Source organism: Miniopterus schreibersii (assembly GCF_964146895.1).
Source record: "Miniopterus schreibersii genome assembly, chromosome: 7".
Classification (NCBI taxonomy): Eukaryota; Metazoa; Chordata; class Mammalia; order Chiroptera; family Miniopteridae; genus Miniopterus; species Miniopterus schreibersii.
Genome location: NC_138108.1, coordinates 30529707 through 30548116, shown reverse-complemented (window position 1 = coordinate 30548116; position 18410 = coordinate 30529707). Strand labels below are relative to the sequence as shown.

Below are 18410 nucleotides of genomic sequence, written 5' to 3'. Positions count from 1 at the left end.
TGAAATGACTGACACCAAGCTGTTTACTTGCAAGTAAGGGATGGTTATACAGATTTAGGACTAGTAGGATTAGGCTGAAAAATATAAAAATGACTGGAGAGAGAGATCACATTCACATAACTTTTATTACAGTATAATTGTTGTAATTGCTCTTTTTTATTATTAGTTATTGTTAATCTTTTACTGTGCCTAATTTAGAAATTAAACTTTATCATAGGTATTTATATATAGGAAAAAACATTGTACATACAAGGTTCAGTACTATCTGAGGTTTTGAGCATCCACTGGGGGTCTTGGAACGTATCCCCTATGAATATGGTGGGACTGCTGTGCTTTCTTAGAGGGCAGTCTGTAGCAGAGTATTTTGAAGTCAGGTGGCACCTTCCTTTTCTCTTGGGTAGCAGATAGGGGTCGGTGCTCTCAGCCATCATTATTTAATTTCAGATTAAAGCGAATAAGCTATGTTTGACTACCCTAAATATTCATCGTCAAATTCTTACTAAGCATTTGTTTGTATGGAACAGTCTTTCATTTATACCAAAGCCACAGTTACCTTTTAAAAACACCAATCCCTTTTTTGTGTAAATCTCTCCAGTGGTTTTTTACTATGCCTATAATAAAATCTACAGTTTTTCCTGAGGCATCTAAATCCCTACATGATCTGACTCTGGCTTGCATCTCTGACCTCATCTGCTACCACATTTCCCCATTCTTACTGTGTCCCAGCGACAGGGACCGATTTTCTGTTCTTGGAACAGGCCAAACTCATTTGTGCCTCTACGCACTGGCTGTTGTGTCTGCCGAGATCTTGAGATCTTCGCATGGTTTCAGCTCATGGCTGAGAGTATCCTCTGACTTAGCTGCCTCCCTTTCTAAAAGGAACACCCTTACCCCCCAAATCATATTTAGGCTCATTCTCATGGTTTGTTTAGTTTGTTTTCCTACCACTTACCACTATCTGGAACTAGTATATATTTGTTTTAAATTTATTATCAGTCTATCCCATTAAATGTGAATAGAGCTCTTATCTGTCGACTAAGTTATACTGAATTAATAATAGTGACTTATACTTAATAGGCACTTAATAAAATCTATTAGATGAAATAATGAGTGGCTCTGGATAAGTATCTTTCTGTGTTGTTAATCCTCACAGGAGGATACATTTTCCATTGTTCTTCAGAGAGAGTGGGGGGGCAGGGAGTTGGGGGGAAGAGAAGCATCGATGTGAGAGAGGCACATCAACTGGTTGCCTTCCGCCCGGGGCCCAGCGGGGTGGGGAGCAAACCCGCAATCCAGGTGCGTGCCCTGGACTGGGAGTCCAGCCCTCGACCCTTCCTTAGGTGCGTGGCCGATGCTCAACCAACTGAGCCACAGCAGCCAGTATTGGGTCATAGCACTAGATGTGGCCCTTCTGTTCCTTTAAGTATATTCCACTGTAAATAATGGAATTAGAGTTCTATATGGTTAGATTATTGTTTTCCTGGAGTTTACAAAGCCCTTTGAGCAGTTCTGAATTTAGAATTAAGATAATTAGTATTTCCTTTTCTGTGAATAGTAAACAGTCCTAGCCCTTTCTAAATACAACAGGTAACTAACCAATCTCAAGCTTCTTTAAATGCTCTTTAGACACTAACTCTTGATTTTGTTTCCCAGAAATAAATAGGGCTTTAGCTTTGAATTTAGGACAGTAGTTTACTTTTCTTATTGGTTTTTAATTTTGTTTTGTTTTTACTTTGTTTTTTAAAAGCACTCATGTATTGCAGGACATCAATATCTCTTCATTGTGTGTGTGTGTGTGTGTGTGTTATGTATGTGTGCATACCTACATACATATACATAGTATAATTCTTGGCAAAATACACAATATTGGCATCAATATTGTTTAAATTCTCTTGTGTACTCTGAGTCAAATTTGAGATGCTAGAGCTATTCATTTGGTTTTGGAAGCTGATACTAAGGTAGGTAGTATTGGCTGGATAGGGTTACTACTACTCTCTTAAGACTTTTCACCACATATTAGTGCTTTGTTTATGTCTACCTTTTGTGTGGCTACTGGGAAAGGGGAGAATTTCTGGCATGAGAAGAGATTAGGGGAGGTTCTATTGAAGAGAGATCATTTGAGCTGGGTTTAAAAAGAAGGGTAGGATTTCAGAGGGTAAGAATGTGGGTTGGAGGTGGAGGGACATTACAAAGATAGATTAGCATTGGACAAAGAGGTGAGAAAATACTGTGTGTGTTTAGAGAACATTGAGACCAGTTTGTCCAGAATGTATGATGCCACAAAGGACTTCATAAGTAAAACTAGAAAGATTTTAGAATTCTTTGAACATACTTGTTTCTCTTATGTCATTTGAATATTTCTTTTGTGATTCTTAGTTTACTAATTCTCTATTAAAAGAAAGTAATAAAAAGATAAGCTTAGCTTGTTGTAAAACATAACAGTCCTAATTACTACGCCTAAATTAATGAGACAATTTATTTTGTCTTCCTTTTCATTTTTATTTTTCCAAAATCCTTGACAATGACAAATGAGCATACATGCCAAGTTGCTAACTTTTTTCCATTTTAAAGTAATTTTTACAGTGAACAAAAACAATGTAATACCCATTAGAAAAAATAGAAATGACATCATAATAGACATGTAAGGGAAAGAAAAACATTTTCTTCCACGCCATTATCAGTACATTACAACACACTAATAAAACTAGTGTTTTTTCAAGCTCAATAAGATGTTTTCTTGTTGCTAAACACTTTATTTTCCTGATCTCTTCGTGAAAGTTTGGATGGAATGAAGTTTTAAAATCAGTGTGTGATTTTTCTTGTTCTGTAAGAGGTTGTTCCCCTTAAGGATAGTTAGCTATTTATTTGGTTGTTATTGTTGGTGTTGTTTAATATCAGTGTACATGTTGTGTTAAAGTACTCGGGATAATCTGTTGTCCTGAAATACCGCTTCCTACAGGACATGTTAGACATTAAAAACACAGAGATTTTGAACTTTATTTTTATAATTCCTAGAATCTATGAGATAGACACAGAAGAAAATGCCTGCTAGCTTGGGGAAGCCTTAGGGTAACCCATGACTTGGAATGAGGCCTCTAAGGAAAGCTCTTCTTCAACCCTGTGCGTTAGTAAGCGAGGCTTGGGAACACTTCTCTCGCCCAGGCTAGATGAATAGCTTGTCCACCTGGGATGACTACTCTGTGTGCAAATCCATTTTCATTTTTGTCAGAGACCCCAAATCTAGCTCTGGGGCCATTGTAAAAATAACCACTTTTTATTGAATCTGTTATATGCCTGTCCCTCTAGGCATTTGAAATGCATTATCACAACCCTTCTTGTCTACCCTGTATGGAGGCTTTATAATTTCCATTTTATAGCCAAGGAGAGACCCAGAAGAGCTTAGGAACTTGCCCAAGTTGCCACATTGCTATCTAGTGGCAGAGCCAGGCCTTCAAATCTTGGTCTGACTCCTAACCTTCAAAGCAATACCACCTTCCTGGGTGCTAATGGACATCACAAAGCCCCTGAGGTGATAATACTTTTCTTTCTCCTAGCATGGTGTGTATGAAGGGCAAAGTGACAGAGGACTGGTAATCTTTGAAGAAGGGGGAAAGAGTGGCAGCTACCATTTGCTTATTCAAGGAAGTTTATCCAAGAAACAATTAAAAGGTTTGAGTAGAAAACTTAATATAAATTACAATATAAACAATAGAAACTTAACAACATAAATTATAAAAACTTAATAATATAAATATGAGACATTACCATTTGACATACTAATTGTTTTGAATGAGGGAAAACTGTTGGGAAGATAAACAGTAAATAAAAAGCTTAGTTTGATTTACTCATATTGTACCTATGACAGAAAGTATTTAAGACAGCTCGACAGCTAGTTAAAGGGGAGGAAAAATCAAGAGCCAAAGGCCCTGGGACTCTTGTCTTCACCTCATTTTTTTCGAAACATTAAAAGTGGATTCAGTTGCTAAGCTTTTTCATGAAGTTGCGTTCCATGAACAAACCCTGTCGTTACCTTCAGTGTTACAAGTAGTGTCTTAGAAGGAGAGGAAGGATCCGTAAAACAGCCAGCCTCAGGACTGGCGATGGTAGCTGCCTAGATGGGCTGTTCCTGTTCAGATCTCATCTGTAGGTTTTCTTTCGCTGAAATTGCTGGCGACTAGGCAAAGAGATGGGAGGTGACAGCATTCTTGATCCTGTGGGCTGGGAGCGCAGAGCAATCGGAGATAAGTGGGTGAAAGAAACGAAGTTTGTTAATAGAGACCGGAAAGTCAGAGAAGTGGGCCTTGAAGAAGAAAGACTTGGAGGAAACATCTGCTAGCAGTTCCAGTGGGGTGGGGTGGGGCATGAGGAGGGGGGAGAGGGTCAGAATACCCACCTACGCTGTTACTAAGCTTGTTGAGAAGAAAGCTGGTCTAATTTGATGTAGATTCTTCCCCTCTGGATCAGAAAAAACAGAAGCATTACAGTCTGCTATTCATACAGAAAGTGTGAGTAGAAGAAGGGAAAATGCACATGTGATCACGGCTGAGAACATCTGCTGGAACGAGTCGTTTTAAAGACAGCTAAGCAGTAACTTTAAAGCAGCTTACTAGTATTCAGTGGGAAGGTTGAGGAGGAATAGGGGTGGAGACCAATGGGATGAGAGTAATTAGGTCACAAACAGCATCCCACCCTGTATCTTCTATTTTCTCAGTGCTCAGACTCAGAGTCTCGCCAGTTAAGGGAACACTGTGATTAATGGCAGCAGCCAAGAATATGACATAAAGATAAATTGCTCATAGCATGGTACAGCTGGTTTCCTGGGAAAATAGCTTGAGAGACATAACAAAAGTCCTGCACTAAACATAATGTGAAAGAGACCAGTTTCTTGGGAATGTTCTCATTTTTATTTCTAAGTCATATATTTTGGGTTCCTAAAACCTACTTTATATGTCATGAAGTGATAGCTCCTCAATCCTGTAGTTTTCCCATCCACAATGAACTGTCAGAGACTGTGGGAGAAAACCAGAATGACTAATGTGCTCAGTTGCAGGAACCACTGATTACTTGGATACTGTTATTTATTGCATATTTGGTGCCTTTATTTTTCTTTACTAATGACAGAGAAGCATCCATTTTCCAAAAACTTTCACATGTAGATTTTGAAATTGCCCCTTCCAGCTTTTCCATATTCTCATGATTGAATAATCCTGACAGTGGTGCCACCATCTATTTGTACAGCAATGTGTACTTTTCCAATATTTACCATTTGCATCTCTTTATTTAGTCCCCACAAATCTCCATTGGGCAGATAAAGCAGATGGCTAAATCTCCATTTAAAAATTGGGAGTACTGGAAATCATGAGGTTAACTTTCTTACCTGAGATCACATCTAGTTCCTAACAGGAGAACACTAGATCACTCCTTTTTCATTCTGTAAGCTCCTTTAAAAGCAGTACTGAGCCCATCGGGCGTGGCTCAGCGGTTGAGCGTCGATCTAGGATACAGGCTATCGGGGTTCGATTCCCAGTCAGGGCATATGCCCGGCTTGCGGGCTCGACCCCCAGTCGGGGGCGTGCAGGAGGCAGCCGATCAATGACTCTCTCATCATTGATGTTTCTATCTCTCTATCCCTCTCCCTTCATCTCTCTGAAATCAATAAAGATATATTTTAAAATATAAAAAAATAACAGTACTGAGATATCAGAGGTTCTGGCCTGGGTGCACCCACTCAGGGCCTGCTAATGAGCTGGAACTCACTAGTTTGGTTCTCCAGCCCTCATCTTGCCCCAGCCTCACAATTCAGTGCACTTGCTTCCTGAGCTTACCTACACAGACGTCTCCCCAGCAGATCCATCAGACTCAACAAGTCCCCAGTTGAATTCATCAACTTTATGCACCCTCCTCAAGCCTCTTCCTGGTCCTGAATTCCTTATCCTAGTGAATGTTACCACCAACTCCCAGTTGCCAAAGCCCTATCTCAGGAATTCATGTATTTCTCTGTTGCATCTGTCACTGTCCGGGGCTTAGGCCACTATTTTCTGTCTCCGACTGCAGTCCTGTGACCAGTTCCCTACCACCGTCCTTGAACCACCCCAATCCACTGTCCCCGTCTCATTCAGATCGGGTTGGGCTTTGTAAAATACAGACCTAATTAGTCTGTTCCTTGAGACCTTCCATGTCTTCACTTTGCACTTAAGATAAAATCCAAAATTTTTAACATGGCTTACAAGACCTCACAGACTTTGGCCCTGCGTATCAGCTGCTTCTCTCTCCACTCGCTCTTTCAGTGTATTCCCTACGTTACCTATATTAATTATTTTCAGCTTCTCTAGTATATCCTGTTCTTTTGCCTTCAGGCCTCAATATAAGCTTCTGTCTTACCCTAGAGAACTTTCTCTTCTTTCAAGTCTCAGCCTAGGTGTCACACCCTCCAGCCTTCCTGAAACAGTGCCCTCTGCTCTGCTCTGCATCTCTTTGTCTCTCTCCCTGTCTAGATTGCATTTGTCAGCAGGGCAGGAATCATTGCCTCCCCAGCCTTTAATACAGAGTGTAGAAACCTTTTGGCAGATATTTTTGTTGAATGAACAAACAGGTGTTTCCAGTTTTCCATTGTTCTTTTCACTAAAACAGTTCCCCACCATTATAGTCAGTATTCTCTTGCTGGTTTTAGTGTTAAATGCCTAGTTCCTACTCATTTTCTAAGATGTCTGTATGTTGTAAATACCCCTAAAATTTATCTTTTTCCCCAGTATCATGGAGATATAGTAAGTAACTTACAGCATTCTACCTATTTTACTCTGATTAAATCTGGTGGTGTTTTGGTGGGGGGGGTTACTTAATAAATATGAGTAGCAAACATTTATTGGATAATTTCTAGTGCCAAAGCATTGTGCTAAGTGTTTTTCATGAATTTCTTTGTTTTATTAAAATGATTCTAAAGTTAGCTGAGTACTGTTGTCCTCATTTTATAGATGGGGAAGCAGTCACAGAAAGATGAAATAATCTGTCCAGTATCACAGCAAATGAGAGGTAGAATTGGATTTTAAACTCAGTGCAAATCGTAGAGTTTAAACCAGTTGAGCCTATGAAAAACAGAGCTGTAAGAGAAATGCTTCTATTTACTGCTGTGAGTTTCATAAAGGGTGGTAACTCTAGGAATTTATGGTTTGAGCATAGGCTTTGAAGCCCATGTCTGTAGCTGTAAAATGAGGGAAACCCAGTTGTGTGTAGTGGGGATTAAATGAGATTATATGTAATGTACAGAACATAGTCAGGAACTGGTACATGGTAAGTGTCTGAAAAATTAATAGCTGCTTTTATTGTTGCTTTCTAAGTCTTCTACTCGCTTACCAGAAAGTTCGATTTTTAGGCCTAAATAAGTTCTTAGGAGAAAAATGGAATGACTAAGAAAAAGTGAATGACTTAGATTAGGCTGTGTACATTTGTATAAAGTTCATTCTAGCTCAGTTAATGAGTATTTTCTATACATTCCTCTAAGCCAAGTGTTCTTGATCACATGTAGTGGCCTAGAAAGGTAGCTATTTTCAATACTTTAAAAATGATAATTATGTATTAACCCACCATAAACCTACATATGGCTATCTCAGGATGTCAAATTTGTTTGCTCTTTTCTCTATTTCTTTCATAGCTTTGAATTTAAAAAATAGCAAATTAATTGTTACTTAGTAAATAAATTTTGGTAGATGAAATATTTGAAAACATGAGGTCTGCAGTGGGGAAATAATTTTTTGAAAAGACTCTGATGGGGAAAAAATTTTTAAACCAATATCTTATTTCAAAAAAGATAAAATATTTTGTTTTTACATCTTTTTCTGTTATTGTAAGAACTTTGGTTTTTAATGCTTCACCCTTTAGTATAAATATATAGCTTATAAAAAAGGGGAGAAATGTTTTGGAAGTTAATGACAATTTCTGTGAGGAATCCTTTGGTAGTTTTCAGTAAAGTTACGAAAACCATGCTACCATGATATTTGAAGTTATAAATTTCATGTGGAACAACAAGCGGTAAAAAAAAACCCCAACACTTGAGAAAAGTAATAGATGGATTGGCACTAATATATATAAAGTATAAAACAGAAATAATTTTAAGTTGAAGTGCTGTCCAGGAGTAGAGCATCCCAAATAGTCTGTTTAATGTAAGAACTTAGTATGTATAGATATACTTAGCATTTATTACATGCTAAAGGCATTATCTCATTTACTTATCTCATTTGGTCCATACGACAACCTTCATAGATAGGTTCTCCTATTTTTATTTTTCATGAGGAAACTAATGTTCAGGAAGGTTAAGTTACTCATTCTGGGTCCCATAGCTAGTAAGTGGTAGAATTGGAACATGAATGCAGGTCTTTCTAATTTCAAAGCTCCATTGCCTGTCGTATGAAATGGCACAAGTCAATGTGGAAGAATTCTTCAGAAATTCAGGTTGAGATTATTGGGTAGCACCTCAAAGAAAATTTACTTTGGATCTTTACCACATTACATTACAGTTAGTTAGTTAGTTAGTTGATCCTCACTCGACGATTTTTTTCCCATTGCTTTTCAGAGAGTGAAAAAGAGTGAGAGAGAGAGAAGCATTGATGTGAGGGGGAGAGACATCAGTTGGTTGCCTCCCACAACGCGCCCTGACTTGGGCTGGGAATTGAGCCTGCAACCGAGGTACCTGCCCTTGGCTGGCATTGAACCCGGGACCCTTCAGTCTGCAGGCCAGCACTCTAACCGCTGAGCCAACTGGCTAGGGCCCACGTTACATTTAACAGAATAAATTCCAGATGGGTTGGAGAGTTAACTTTAAAAAAACAACAAAAGAAAGGCTTAGAAAAACTAGAGGGTAGATTTGAATACTTATCAAATCTCTGAAGCAGAATGCTTTTCTAAATTTTATAGCAATAGAAGAAGTCACAAAATAAAATACAATTATATGGAACTACAGTATGTAAAATTTAAAATTTTTTCTTGAATAGCAAAACAAAAATATAAATTGGCAAAAATTAAGAAAACACCACCACCACCCAGTGCTGGCCACAACTGTCATATATTGCTTATGGTATGACAAACCAGTTAAAGTCCCTTGTAGAAATTATGTGAAAGACAGAAAAATGTTCATCTCTGTGCAGTAATTCTACTTCTGGGAACCTCTTTTATCGGATAACCTAAACTATGTGAAACGCTATTTCCATGGAAATATTTTTGCAGTGTTTTTCAAACCAAAAATAAGGAAGTGAATCTAAACGTTCAATATGAGGGTAGTGGTTAAATAGGCAAATCACTAGATGAAATGTTATTATAACCATCATTATCATTGATCATGAATTCTGCCTTCCACTGTAAAGCAATTTGGATATATAAATCTTTTTACCTTTTTCATTTATGTTTTTACTGAGGTTATGACCGTAGAATAAGGTAGTTGTACCATAAAAGACTGCAATGAAATATTGTACATTAAAATCTTACTTAAGGTGGTTTTCTTTGCTTTATTTTCTAAGTTTTTGATCTTATGTTTATTTTACTTAACTGATTTGCAGGATGGGTTTCCGGATTTCCAGGACTCTGTGCAAACCCTCTTCCAGCAGGCTAAAGCTAAGAGTGAAGAACTTGCTGCTCTTAATTCACAGGTAATGTAAACCACCAGTTAGTATTTCATAATAGTATCTGTGGGTTGGAAAATAAATGGCTGCTTCAACTAGCCTCATTTTTAAACATCCAAGGACTGAATTTATTTCTGGTTCTTAAAATGTTGTCTGATCCACAGCTGTATCAACAAGATAGCAATAACAACTTGGTTTGCTTTGGTTTATGAGCAGAGTCTGATACAGTGATATTTTACTCTTTGTAGTTTTGTAAGATAGATTCTCTACCTAAGAAAACTCAAAAGAAGTCATTTGATACCAGGAAAACAATCATGTTGACTATGTGTGCAGAATACAATTCTGAGATAAAATAGTACTAGTTTTCAATAAAATATTAATAGTTGACTTTGTAGGTTTTGTAAAATCATTTCAATTACTGTATAATAAAAATTGTTATATTAATATGTTACTTTCAGGCACTTTTGCTATTATTTCATTGTGTACACTGAAATTAACATTTTAAAAAGTCATTTCTGCAAACATCACCCTTTTGAAAGCACTGTAAGTTTTATTCCTGTTGATCTTCCCCCTAGTGACTGCTTTTGGTCAAATTTACTAGTGCCAAGTTTTGTTTTTTCACGTTAAGAGGATGAAAAATACATTTCCCACTCAGAAGTCTTACTGACATTTTCTCTGTTAATTAGTAACAAGTTAGAATGAATTGAAGTCATGGTTTCTTTTGATCTGGTTTATGAGCATTCAGAAAAATAGTATAAGCTTTTATCCTATTCTATGAATTAATATATTTCACCTTCTTATTTTTACTATTGTGAATCAGGATTGTTTGTAAATTATTTTATATAGCAGCTTCCTTATATTATTATTTTATATAGCATGGTAATGATTCATATCTACATCTTGACTATTACTCTTTGGCAAATATCACCAATACACTGCTTTGAATATCACATATAAGTAATTTAGAGCAGTACATAGAGAAGGAACTTATAAAACACACGCAGAGATAAATATATAGTTTAGCCAACTTATTGTGTATTTTAAAACACATCTTTTTATGATTGGTTGGAAAATACTGCCATTTCATTCCATGATGAAGGTGAAGATTCTAGTTGGCACTGATTTTTTCTGCATAATTTGCATTGTTTAATTTTAGTGGGAGGTGTGTTTGTCTTCTTTTTCTAGACAGCCATTTTACACTTTTTCTCCCCCCAGATACTGTCATCATACCAGAGTCTGTGTAGAGCCAAATCCTAAAATAAAAACGCCAAGATTTCACTCTATGTGTTAGAAGCAGCTTATAGCAGATGTTGCTGTTGCACTGTGGTTCCTTTTTCAAAAAAATCTTTCAAAGGACTCAGTACTTTGGAAAACAAAGCTAAGGTTATTTTGCTTTTGAGCTGAAATGGAATTCTCTCCATGGGATTGAGCAAAAATATGTTTTTCTTTTGCATAAAATCCAACATTTTATGTTTTAACATGATACAGATATCCATGCATATTTATGGAACATGTATACCACATGAAGTGTGAACTAATTTTAACGAATCCTAAATATATTTGCTAGAGTCTGAAATTGGCATCTTTAAACCATTAAAAAAAAATCTAGAATGTTTTAGTTACTGATTTTATTTTTGCTTTACTTACTCGCAGCCTGAAAAGGTGATGACAAAGCAGATGGAGTTCCTTTGCACCCAAGCTGGCTATGAGAGACTGCAGCATGCTGAAAGAAGACTGTCCACAGGACTTTACAGGCAAAGCTCAGAAGAGCACAGCCCTAATGGCTTGACTTCTGATAACTCTGATGGACAAGGTACATTTCTTAGAAAGATCTACACCTTTAGAGCCAACTGTTATGTGTACTTCAAAGAAAAACAAAAATTTGCTGACTTTTAAATCTTGATATTTTTAAGAGATTATCTTACAGGTTCTCTATCAAAATTAATTTTCAAATTGTTCCTTTTTTAAAAAGGAAGAAGTTCACCGTGCAAATTTAATTTTTAAAGTTTTTTTTTTTTTTAACCTTATCATACCTAAATAACAGCTGGCACATACAGTTGATAATGTATTTTGTAAAGGGTGGGTGGGAGTAGGAGATGTACATAGTGCAGTTGTTCCTGGGTATCCAGGGGGGGATTGGTTTCAGGATCCGTTGAAGGTACCAAAATCTGGATGCTCAAGTCCCTAATATCAAACAGTGTAGTATTTGCATATAACCTGTGCACATCCTTCCATATACTTTAAATCATCTCTAGATTGCTTATAATACTTAATATAATGTAAATGCTATAAAATGGTTGTTAAGCTCCGTTGTTTAGGAAATGATGACAAGGAGAAAAGGTTTGCACATGTTCCGTATAGATGCATCCATTGTAGGCCTAACTACATACTACATGTCAGCAACAGCATAACCTTTTTCTCCCAAATATTTTTGATCTGCAGTTGGTCTGTGGATGCGGAACCTATGGATACAGAAGGCTGATTGTACTGATCATTTTTCTCAAAGAAACAGATTCCATGGGAGATCTTTATCAGTTTTTAAAAGAAGAAAACTTCCTATTTTTTAGGCTTCAAAAACAGATTTGACTGTGAAATTTATGACATTTGGTTCCTAAGAGAATGTGGTGACTGCTTCCTAAAGTATTATGACAGCACAGAGGCTTGAAGAATCAGTATGAGAATGGAGAGGCTTGAAGACGTTTTGTCTACTCTCAGGCTTCACATTGTCCTCCAGTGCCTTTGAAAATATTTTGTGTGGTGTGTCCTTTGGAAATTGTTCTCTTAAACTCTTAGATTTAGAAAGCTAGGACTTAGGAGTATTTTTACCATTTTTTTTTTTCTTATTTACACATGAAGAAAATTTCAAGTCACTGTCATTCACTCATTCAACAGAAATTGTTTTAGTATCTCCTGTGTGCCAGGCACGCATTTTGGCACTGAAGGTGCCGCAGGAAACAAGACCAAGTCCCGCTCAGGCGGAGTTTGTGCTCTAGTGGAGGGAGATGTGCAGTGTCTGAGTGTAGAAATATATCCTCTGCTTCCAGCTAGCGATAAGTGTTTCAACAAAAACAGTAATTTGGTAGGACCCTCTTTTTTATATATTATTGTTATACTTTTCTAGAGAGAGGTTACTATTGTAAAAAAATTAATGACATTTCTTTCTAAGTAAGAATACCATGTGAAGCACTCTAAGCAGATGAGAGTAGTGGAGGAGAGCACTCTTCCTCTTTTCAATGTTACTGAAACTTTTGTTGAGGTCTTGTTTAACTTCTTCAGTCATCCTTGACAGTTAAGACTTCAGAGTTAAGAAGCAAAAGCATTAATGAAAGATTTTGATGACTAATTTGTGACACCAGGATAATTCAGTGTGGGGTGGCAATTTGCTAAGTGTGATGGATTTAGGTTTATGGCAGAATATGCTTTGGTGTATAAAGCATTTTTACCTTATCTGTGTTTTCATGGATTTGCGATAGATTTTGTTGTTGTTACTGTTTTTAATAATAGGCAATTGGCTTGAAGCCACTTCTATCTCTCTAGTATTTGTTATTATGTGGTTAATGACATGCCTTGGCAAAGTGGTTGCACTAGTAAGAAAATGCCGTACAGAGGGGATGTATATTACATGCCAAAGTGGGAGTGCTTACTTGAAATCTCAGTCTTTTGTTTAGTTCATGTTTAGCTCTTAAAATGTCCTGACGGAATTGTAAACCTTAGGACTAGTATGAATTACCATTTTCCTCCTATATTATTTCATAAAATATTTCTCCAACTATTACTTAAATTCTTCTGTGCCTGTTGACTTACTCCTTTCCTAAGGAGCGTTGAGACAATTTGTGGAAATTATTTTTAAGAAAAACCATGATGTGTTTTTAATATTATTCACATTGCTTTTTCCCCCCCTTTTCATTAGGAGAAAGACCTTTGAATCTCCGAATGCCTAATTTACAGAACAGACAACCCCATCATTTTGTGGTGGATGGGGAGCTGAATAGACTTTACTCTGGTGAGGCAAAGTCCCACTCATCAGGTGAGAATGTGGGATATGATTAGAGAGAGAAAACTTTGGACAAAGCATCTTTAAATTCTATTCTACCTCCCAGTGTCCCTCAAAAAAAGTCGTTACTAACAGTGTTACTAGTCAGTTTCTCTCCCCCGGGAAATAATGGATTGCCGTAACGATAGCAGTCTTTTTGAGAACGTTGGCATTCCAGAGAGCTGACGGGAAAAACTCAGGAAGGTTGAGATTATTTTAATTAGCTGTTACATGAATGAGGACTTTTATACAAAATTTTATACCAAATAATAGATGGCTGGTTTGAGTTATGTAACTTTCTAGCCTTTCGTAGTATGAAATTGATAGATTACATGTTTGCTCTCATGCCGAGAAAACCTTGTGTATCAGAATCTAAACTTTTCTTGCAGATACATTTTGGAGATGATATTCATAGTTCAGAAGTAAACTGAACTCCATAAAAGGATAAGCTGTTCCTTATTATAGTTAGATGTTTACATATTTTACCCAAGTAAAGTGAGTTAGACAAAGTTAAGTTGTTAGAGACCAAGAGCATTTGAAGAATCTGGTACCATTCAGTCTTTGAGTTAAAGGTGACATTAGGAGTCACTTGAAGTCAGTTGCTTCATCTGTAAAATAGAAATAATTTCACCTTCAAAGAGTAGTTATGAGGGTTAGACAAGATAGTGTATATGAATTGCCTGCTTAATGGGAATTCAATAAATGGTAGCTACTATTTTTATTACTCTTCTTTGCTGAATTTAAAATCCACTTCTGTATAGGGAGGGTAAATTCATAAATTGAACTGCCTAATTTCAGATAAGCTATTAGTATTGGTTACCTTTCCAGAATTCTTTCCAAGTGTGTGTGTGTGTATACGTATCCCCCAGTATTAGTACTTCACATAAATATTACGTTTTATTTTCATTCTATAGTGTTTGTGTGAGATTGAAAAAGCTATACACACATATCTCCAAGGAATGATTCCTTATGAAAGTAGAGTTTTCATTCTTTTATTCCTGTTTCTCCCACCTTAATGTTTCATAGCTAGAGAAACTTTTAAAAATAGTTCCATGTTTAAATGTGGAAAATGTTTTTCTTTTTGTTATTGATAGTAAATATTTTGGCTAGTAATTTTGTTTTATAAGAGTGAACAATTTTATTTATATATTTTACTTATCACATTGGACCAAGAATTAAGTGAAAATCAATGTTCTGTATGCTAAGTGCTTTATGTGCATTTGATGATTTAACTCACACCACCCTATAGAGATACTATCCCCAGTTTATAGATGAAGACACTACGGCTTAGAGAGATGTATAGTTGCCCAGAGATGGATACAGCTAGGAATTGGCAGAGATGGAATATAAATACAGAATCCAATCTCTTAACCACAACTCTATAAACATAAAAATTTTGTATGGAATTATAGAATTATGATAATTGATTTTGTTTGCTGTGGGGTTTGTTTTATGAGTTTGTTTGAGTTTGTTTTTTGTGATCCACTGATTTAAAGTATCAATAAACTTTATGTTCCCATTTGTATGCAGAGAGCCTTGGGATTTTGAAAGACTACCCTCACTCAGCTTTTACTTTAGAAAAGAAAGTCATCAAAACAGAGCCTGAAGATTCAAGATAGCTGTGATTTTTCCCACTGTTCTCTGGAAATGGCATCAGTTTTAAGGATAATGCTCCATCATAGAAATAAGCCTTAATAACCAGTGTTGCCTCATTCAGCTCAAACAGATTTCATAGCCAAAGCATAAGGACTAATACAGTAGTCTGTGGAAACCAGGAGGACAAAACAACAGCCACAAAAGAAATTGAAAGAATGTTGTAACAGAAATATAGATCCACTCACATTCCTGTGTAAGCTGTTTCATGTGGGAAGGCTTACAAATTAATATTGTAAGCATTTATTTAAGAATGTACAATGTATTTGTGTAATTTATAGAAGTAAAATCTAGATGTTGAGACCTGTTTGGTCCAGTAGATATGGATACAGTTTTTTTACTTGAAATTTCATTGTCTACTTTAAGTGTATTTAGCATAAATATTATTATATGTCAGAAATTAGAATCTTTGCAGTCAGAAAAAAAGAAAGTTTAAGTAATGTAGTTATTGGCAGGGTTGCAGTGACTTTGGAGAAATGGAATTTAGCAAACACTCAGTTTAAACCAAGGAAAATATTGTGGATTTAATATTTGATGAAACTGATTTTGTTTAATAGGAAATGTGTCACTTATAGTAGGAAAATGTCATTTTGCTAGCTTAATCAGGCATATATACACAATAAATACTGGAGTAAAGTTAAAAAGATGAGAAAATACAGTAGGAAATCTTTCTTAACCTAGTTGACCCAGATTGCATTATATGATAGCTACTTAATATATAACAAAAATAGGAAACTATTACTTGGACAGAGAACTTGAAACAAGTGGACCGATGTGTAAAAGCCATGATTTAAACATGCTATTTCTGAATGTGTTAAATAGATTAAGGCATAGTAAGTTAACCCTAAATGTGATAAGGATGGTGACTGGTAACAAAGGCTGTAATATATAATAAAGTAAATACCGTTTTATATCCAGAATTTCTGTACGTACTGGAGTCAGAGAAACTAGATAGCTCTTCCTAGGGTGTGTCCCACCCAAACCTTCACAAGTGTGGACAATCACTACATCCACATTTGCAGGCATATTTCTATGGCGGTTTAGTTGACACATATTCATTATTTATTTTATTATTTCATTTTTGTACACCTTTCAGGTTTGTGAATGCAGTTTTTTTCTTAAAACTCATTTTCACTTGAAAGTATGTTTTAATTCCCCCTATTTAATTAATGGGCTGTGTGCATATGTATGGGGGTGTGCTTAAATGTTAATAATGTACTTGCATACTTAATAAGAATTTCACATTGGAATCCATAGTAAGAAAACAAATACTACTATTGCCAATTTGATTTTTCTGTTGGCTTGAGAGGAGAAGATATTGACAGCTTTACCGACTTCCTCCAGATTCATCTAAACCCAGATATTGCTGAGAAGAGCATATTGACTTGGAATATGCGGATTTTTGTTTTCAGTTCTGCTCTAGGTCATAACCGTGTAAAAAATATTAAGTCATACTCTGTTATACTAGAATTCATCAGCCAAATGTTAGATGAAATGTCTGCACTGTAGTTCTGGTCACTGTCACATGTATAGTTGCTTTTTCATTTTGATTGTCCACTAGCTTTACAGTAGAAACACCAGTAAGCAACTTCTATACTATTAAAAGGCTTTTTCCCTTCCTAAATGTTTTAATTATACCATAGTGTTCTGCCCACTGAAGAAGCTTTTTATGGACCTTGCAACTCCGTTGCTAGCTTGAGGTTGATTATTGTGGTTGTATTGTTCACTGTGTGTAGAAATAGTATGAGTACGATTTAAATAGATTATTCAGTTTTTAATATTAGCCATAGAACTGGTTAGTATCTCAGTAGTTTCATGAAACGTTTCCTGTATTCTAATCTATTTTGAGAAATTCTGTGGGTTTTTTTTAAATTGTGTCTTACAGTTCAAGTTTGTAGATTTTAATAAGCAACAATTTTTAAAGATGCTGTAACCTTCCAACTAATATTTATCCATCTTTCATGGCCAAAAAAACTGCATCTTTAAATCCATAAATAATTTCCTTAAGTATCAGACTTTTCTGGTCTTTCAAGCTTAGTGATAAGAGGGAAGCACAAGAAAAATTTCAGTAGAATACAGTTTTTATTTTGTAAACACTAATGTATTAAATTTGCTATACATTGAAGCAAATAATATATATTTTTATTTGAATTGTATATATGAATTGGATGTTACAACAGTTTGTTTTTTTTTTCATTGTGTTAGAGGTATTTTCACTGAACAAGGTCAATTGGTTACCTCAGTATTACAGCCAATAGTCCAAGGGACCATTTCTCCCTCAGTCTGTGTTGTATTTTATTATGTGAAGTCTGCGTTTCTGTGACTCTTAAAGCTGTTGGTGAGGTGGGACGAGTGCACTTGCTTCCTGTGGCAATAAAGATTTTGTGCCTCACACATTTATGTTTATAGAACTTTCTGCATAGCACTTTCCATGGTAGGTGATGTTAGCTACTCTGCCTCCCTCTCTGAGTACTTGGTCTGGACTTGGGAATTAGGGCCCAGGGGCTTGTATCTTAAGTCAAGACTAAATATTGTCAGCAAACTTCATTTCTAGAAAGTTATTTGACCAACAGGTACTCAGTTGACTCTGGTCTATAAGAAAGAATTTGGTTCTGACAAGTTTACAAAGACATTTAAAAAACTATACTATATTTAACCAACTAAGTATTTAATAAATAAAAGGAACATTAGGATTTAACATTTATAATATATTAATATTTAAAGTGCTACTGTGGCTTGGCTCCAGTATTGCAGGTGAATTATATGAAATTGAACTAACCTGTGGTAGAAAACTGGCAAAAGCTTTGCAAGGAAATTTTAACTCATGAGTTTAGTAGATTAAGGAAGAGCTTCTATGTATCAAGCACTGTGCTAGGTGCTGTGATGAGGGTGGAGGCCACAGAAGAAATATAAGACATGATCCTTGTCCTTTGGGAACGCAGTACCTGGTTGAATTTTAACTAATGCCACTCATATAAAAATACAAATTTTTGTGTGTTACAGACGGGATGAATAAGGAGCTGACATGTATGTGCATCCGATGTTTCTAGGCACTTGACAGGTGAAAGAAAGCACATGTAGTGAGTGAGACTCACAAGAGATCAGCCAGGACTGCA

General features: G+C 36.1%; 1 protein-coding gene across 1 annotated transcript in view; it reads left to right on the top strand.

Moving 5' to 3' along the window:
• NAB1 (NGFI-A binding protein 1) overlaps nucleotides 1-17688 on the top strand; it is a 41527-nt gene extending 23839 nt beyond the window's left edge. Inside the window, exons 5-8 of the mRNA XM_081143075.1 lie at nucleotides 9546-9635; nucleotides 11262-11421; nucleotides 13519-13635; nucleotides 15172-17688. Of these exons, the coding sequence (XP_080999201.1) occupies nucleotides 9546-9635; nucleotides 11262-11421; nucleotides 13519-13635; nucleotides 15172-15260 (456 nt within the window). The 3' untranslated portion in view covers nucleotides 15261-17688. The remainder of the gene's footprint in view (nucleotides 1-9545; nucleotides 9636-11261; nucleotides 11422-13518; nucleotides 13636-15171) is intronic.
• The last annotated feature ends 722 nt before the right edge of the window (nucleotides 17689-18410 follow it).